Raw genomic sequence first — 5778 nt, forward strand, 5'->3', positions numbered from 1 at the left:
CTGCCACAATCAGGCACCTGCTGGCTGCTTGACTCGATCCTTGAAGTGGCAGGCACTACCAGTGCCCTGCCACGGTGCAATACTAGCATGCATTTCTGCCCCTGATATGACCTGCCTCTTCCATCAACTGCTAAATAAAAGCAAGGGGTAGAAGGGTTAACCCCAATTTCTTATTACAGCAAAAATTCTGTTATCCGGCATCCCTTAGGAACAGGGGATGCTGGTTAATCAAATTTGCCGGTTAATCAAATTAACCACATCAGTGTGCTGGCACACTATGCATCTGTGTCTGTGATAGGGGACAGGGAGGGGAGCCCCATGCAGGCTGCTTTGCCCTGTGGCTGCGGTCCACAAGGAAGACTCACAGTTGGCTCATGGCTTCTGCTGCGTCCCTTGGAAGACTGACAGATGCCGGTTAGTGGAGGTTTCCGGTTGGTAAAGTGCCAGATAACACCGCATTTGCTGTACTCATTTGCTGCTCTAAGCAGACTGGAGGCAACATTGTATTTTTTATATTGCTTTTTAAACATACAAATATTTTAAATCTGAATAAAGGAGTACACTTTCATTTTTCAGTATTCCTATAACTGTAATAATGGTGCATCCTGTGTGGGGCCATAAGTCCATTTTACTCCCCTAATAATCAATCAACCCATGCTACACTAATGTGAAGTTTAACACCTAAATAAAATAAACGTGTGGGTCTAATTGCTGGAATGCAGCCTCAGTATTCCATAATGCTTAGCAAGATAGAAAACCCTAATATACTGATATTGAAAAGTCAATATTGTAAGAAAAATGCAATATTGTAAAAAAAAAAGTCAGATTGTAAGAAAAATTCCAGAAGTAGCTATTTTCAGCACGTAATGCACTTGATGTGCAGCATGCTTTGCATTCAGAGGAAGAGGAAAATATCTGTTGACAGTGCTGAGATGCATCTCAGTGTTAAAGCCTCTAGCCTTCCACTCAGTTCACTAGACCACAATGGCAAAATAATAAATCCAAAAAGAAATGTAGGTTATATATAACGATTTAGTAATGGGCTGTCTTCATATGGCAAGGCTCTTTGCCATTTATCAAGAATAGGTCACAATTGCTGAAGGCTGTTCCTGGTTCCAGCATCATTTTGGAACAGGACATTGTAGTATAAACACAGAACACACACATTTTCCCAGGACACAACCAGCTGTCTTGCCCTATTTGTTTGTGGTTGATGAAATCATAGCATCTGGTCTCTGAGAAAAGTAAATTTCCCCACCCCCCCCAACCAACCTTTACATCAGCAGAGAGTCACAGTTATAATCCTGGACTAGAAGTGGCAGATTTGAATTCAATTAAGAATGGGCATTTAGGTCTTTTAGTTAATTTATTTCTTAATCTGGGGATGTCCAATTTATTTGGCCCTGCGAACCAGATCTGGACCATGTGACTGGAAGACCTACCTCAAGTGGCAGGGCAGTGACTGGCAAGCAAAAGAAACTCCTCTAGCAATGCCCGCCCCCCCCCCCCCCCAAAAAAAAAAGCAGCATTCTTCTGGTATCTGAGAAAACATATTTTAGACATCAATAGAACAAGCTAAATTCTGAGATACATTTTTAAACAGAATGCTATTTGTTAGGTCTGTCTGTGCACAGCAAGTTTCTGGTAACTGTTATAATTGTGTCCCACTATGAAACAGCCATGGTCTGATCATGAAAACACAGAATTGAAAGTCTGCTGCTCTGGATTCTTGTCTTAAGTCTGCCACAGTTGTATGAATGTATTGCAATCACTCAGTGTCTTTTGTCTCTATTTTTAAAAAGGGGAATTGAACGGTGCGAAGCCCTTCTGTGTGGTAGCCACCGCACAAATCAACAAGCAATGAAACCTGTCCTCAAATACTTATTGGTGGCAGGAGAAACTGACTGGACAGAAGGATGGCAAAAAAATCCTGCCCCAGTGTATACTGATAGGCTCTGAGATGGATACAGGAAGCCTTTTGTGCCCCTTTGGGACGTTGGCTCTGGGTTGAGGGGGAACAAGCCCAAGGAGACATCTGATACACCTAAGAATTAACCAGAGCTCCAGGGGAAGGAAATGCTCCCTGTCCATGAGTAAGAGATATTGCAGCAGCTTGTCACTAATTAAGTGGCCCATTCCTGATAAAGCTATGTTATTGTTACTAAAAACGGTCATACAGTGGGTGCCTTCTTGTCTCCCTATGGTGAGGCACAGGGGTTTGAAGCTCATAACTAACACAGGTAAACCTTCTCAACTGAATGAGCACTATTAATATTCTAATTGTTTGGGCAGCTTCAGAAAAGTGTGTGTAAAATACTGTATTGCTTTCTGTCTGTCTTTTGTGCAATATGTATTATAATAGAGAGGTAGATGATCTGAGCTATATTCCTAGTTCTATCCAGAAAGTACCTGATGGCCATCAGGTCCTTACCGGTAATTCTTTATGCACAATTTCCTGATCTGTTAAATGGGAATAATTCCTATCTCAGAGGGAGTTCTGAGACAAATTATTTTTATGGTGATGCTTTGAGTTCATCAAAATAAAACCACTTTAAAAATGTAAAGTATACATATTACATTACTATTCACAGCAGTAGCTTCAATCACAAATTAAAAATTCCCTTTTAGATAGCACTTTTATAATCATTGATAATAAAAAATTTTATGCACATTTGTTAGGAAATGCATATGTGCAAGAAGGAGGAATTAAGTGGATTATTCAGAGCTTTATTAAAGAAATACCTGCTGTTTTCTTCAGTTAAAACCTGTTAATTCTTTACTTGCAAATGTTTAAAGTAGCATTTTCTGTTCAACAGATCTAGATCAGTGATGATAAACATAAAAAAGTAATGAATGCAAGTCCTATTACAAAAGCAAAACTTTCTGAATGGATAAAGTGCATTCACAAGTTCATTTATGCTCAGCAGCTTGTAATTGATAACACTGTTAGATATAACATGTGAAGTGTATTAATGCCCTGAGTTTTGGAAGGAACAAGTTTGAGTTCTGAGTTGAGTGGTCCTTGTTAAATTTTCACCTACTCCTTTTTTTCTTTTAGGTGTTCCCCATATAAAACAACTAGGTCTGAACATAAAATAGTTGCCAGTAGATACAGAAATTTACCTGTAGCATCTGAATTGTGTGGTCATTCTCGTCTTTGCAAAGAGGCAAGTCAGCTCTCAAGACCAAGAGGGCTAAGTGAAGGCCCTTATCTCTGAAGTGTTGATCCAAAGCTGTTTTTACAGTTTGCACCACCTGTTCTTTGCTCAGGCTGCTATGAGAATAGCCTGGCGTGTCGAGTACGTGAACCCGAAGAGAGAGTTCACAGCCATTTCGCCGTGTGATGCCTGTGATGCGACAGCTGCGTCCAAAGCTGCAAGATGTAGTCACCGAGCTGGGGGACAGGTGGCTGTCAAAGTCTGAACTCCCCAGAAGACTATTCCCAAGAGCACTTTTGCCACTCTGGGTCCTTCCCAGCAAGAGCAGGTTGATGGTGATATCATTATCATCAAGCATTGTAAGTGCCTTTGTCTTTAAGTGCGTGTCTGTCAATGTAGAACAAGTTCTATTAATATTTGTTTTCAGGTAGATATAATACTTCTGTAAGTCAGTAGTAAACTGCAAGAATTACAACCTATATCAGTAGCCACACTTAGATCACAAAGACAGTTCCCCCTGCCTTTGTTTGATTCCAAAGAGCATACTTCTTTATTCTTGCTGCCATAGAAAAAGGAGACCTTGGCATGGTACTAGAGCAGACCTAGCAGGTCTCCCATATTGAAAAAGATGAACAAAACAGATGGGAATAAGGAGCTCATAAAAAGGTAAGAGCAAGTAAGGAAAGAAGGTGACCAACCAATGTCTGAGTAGGGAAAATTACAAAGGCAAGGGGGCTGGTTGCCAAGGAAGACATCAAGAAAGGCAGGAAAGATAGAATGGAGATAAATATGTTCTATAGCTTTCAAGTGCCCCTATTTTGCTAGTTAAGACTGAATTTGGCCCTAGAAACCTGATGGTGTGGGAAAAGCAGCATAAACCCCACACAAATTTTGGAAAGTGATTTAGAAAATTTCTTCCATAATCCACAAGGTGTTCTGCCAGGTCACCAAATTATATCATCAGGTGGAATGGTGCCCATTTCTGTAGGCCAAGACAAAAAAGGGAAATTAACACTAGTCTGGGATTTTACATTTGACAACCTTATGTCACAGAGTTCTGTCCTAAAATTGGAAATGCAGGATGACTCCAGAATACAGTTTTCTGGTCCAGATAAAACTCCACTTCTTTCTAGGGTAGTGATAACAGAACAATGTCTGTCATTGCTTGAGTTTTAGACTCTATAGGTTGGGATAATAAGAATCAGTGTAACCTTTTAGGCTCTTATACAGCACCCACTACTGCTAGGGAAGGGAGAAACGAGGATGGAGAGTGGAAATGGTAATATGTTCAATGCATATATACACTAAAGTAACCACCAAGAAATTGAGACTCTCTTAGTAGTGTTTGTTAATGTATGATAATACAGTATGGTATGGTAAGGATTTTTACTACCTGGTTCTGGAGTCTTGGCTATTATCTCAAAACAACTTTAGCAGATTTTTGGAATTCAAAGAGAATTATGATTCAGGGACATTTTGAAAAAGTTTAAGTCTACGTTGGGGAATAAATTGTTGGCTTCATATTACAGAGACACCTGAAAACTCTGGAGGGTTGCTTAAAGTCCTTTGGTTAATATTCACTATGCACAGTTCTAGAAAGTCTGTGGCTGCTTTTGAATGTCATTTCCTGTCATCACATATTTGTTTAGGCACTGTTGAGCTTGTAGTTCAATATTGTTCCATCATCATTTGAACTAGGCTCAGAGGAGCCTTCTGTGAAAACTCAAGCAAGTGAGAGGTTCTTAAGCTAATATATTTGTGTTAAAGGGGACACTATATCCTTCATGTGATGATCTTGCTTGAAGAGTTCACAATGTGTGGAAAACGGATGGTCTATCCCCTGACTATTAAAGTAGATGGATTAATTGAACTTTTTTTTAGTAGCTGTCTAATAATCTTTATGGAAGACATCTGGGAAAACAGACATCTTTTTATTAATTGAACTATCTAGAATTTTTTTAGGTTAATTTTCTGTAACATATTAATAATCCCTCTCCCAGCTGAGATTTGTTAGACCTGTGCAGAAAAGTCTTCCTTTTTAAACCCTGTTGCCTGCTTTGTATGTATTATGCAGGCCTCTTTGCCATCATGAGTCTGATTTTTTTTCAGAAGTGTTGAACATCTATAGCATTCATTGAAGCCAGAGGGAAAAAGGTTGTTGTATTACAGTTTAGCATTAGGATTACATAGGAAAATCACAGCAGATCGGGTGCATATTCAAACTTGTATATAAAATTAAGTATTGTTTTTTTTCATAAAGGCTGGCATTTTTTTGTTGATATTTTTCAAGTCAGGCTGGATATCCTAAATACTTAGATTGATAATGGTATGTCACTTACCTTATTCTTCTTTAAAATTCTTCCTCTACTGAGATTCATTCATATTCCATGTGTGCTGCTTTTGAGTATGAACTTTGAAGTTGACAGTGGCAATGTACCACGCTGAGACTGATACGTACTCTTTACTCTGGTTAATCTATTACAAATAGTTCTTCACTTAGGTAGGTCTACCCAATAATCAGGATTGCTTATAAACTTCCTCTTGGCCACCTGCACACTTGCAGCTTTGAATTTACTTACTCATTGAGACCATCTCAAGGCTATATTAATTCTATCAGTTC

At 39.2% G+C, this 5778-nt stretch overlaps 1 protein-coding gene across 1 annotated transcript in view; it reads right to left on the bottom strand.

Annotated features, from left to right (window-relative positions):
• The window catches only part of GIMD1 (GIMAP family P-loop NTPase domain containing 1), a 14141-nt gene extending 8581 nt beyond the window's left edge, over window positions 1-5560 (bottom strand). The window contains exons 1-2 of the mRNA XM_006027566.3: window positions 5498-5560; window positions 3124-3545 (exon numbers count right to left, since the gene is read on the bottom strand). Coding sequence (XP_006027628.1) covers window positions 3124-3516 — 393 coding nt within the window. The 5' untranslated portion in view covers window positions 3517-3545; window positions 5498-5560. The remainder of the gene's footprint in view (window positions 1-3123; window positions 3546-5497) is intronic.
• Between the last annotated feature and the right edge of the window lie 218 nt (window positions 5561-5778).

The sequence above is a fragment of the Alligator sinensis genome, unplaced genomic scaffold (assembly GCF_000455745.1).
Source record: "Alligator sinensis unplaced genomic scaffold, ASM45574v1 scaffold1092_1, whole genome shotgun sequence".
Taxonomy (NCBI): Eukaryota; Metazoa; Chordata; order Crocodylia; family Alligatoridae; genus Alligator; species Alligator sinensis.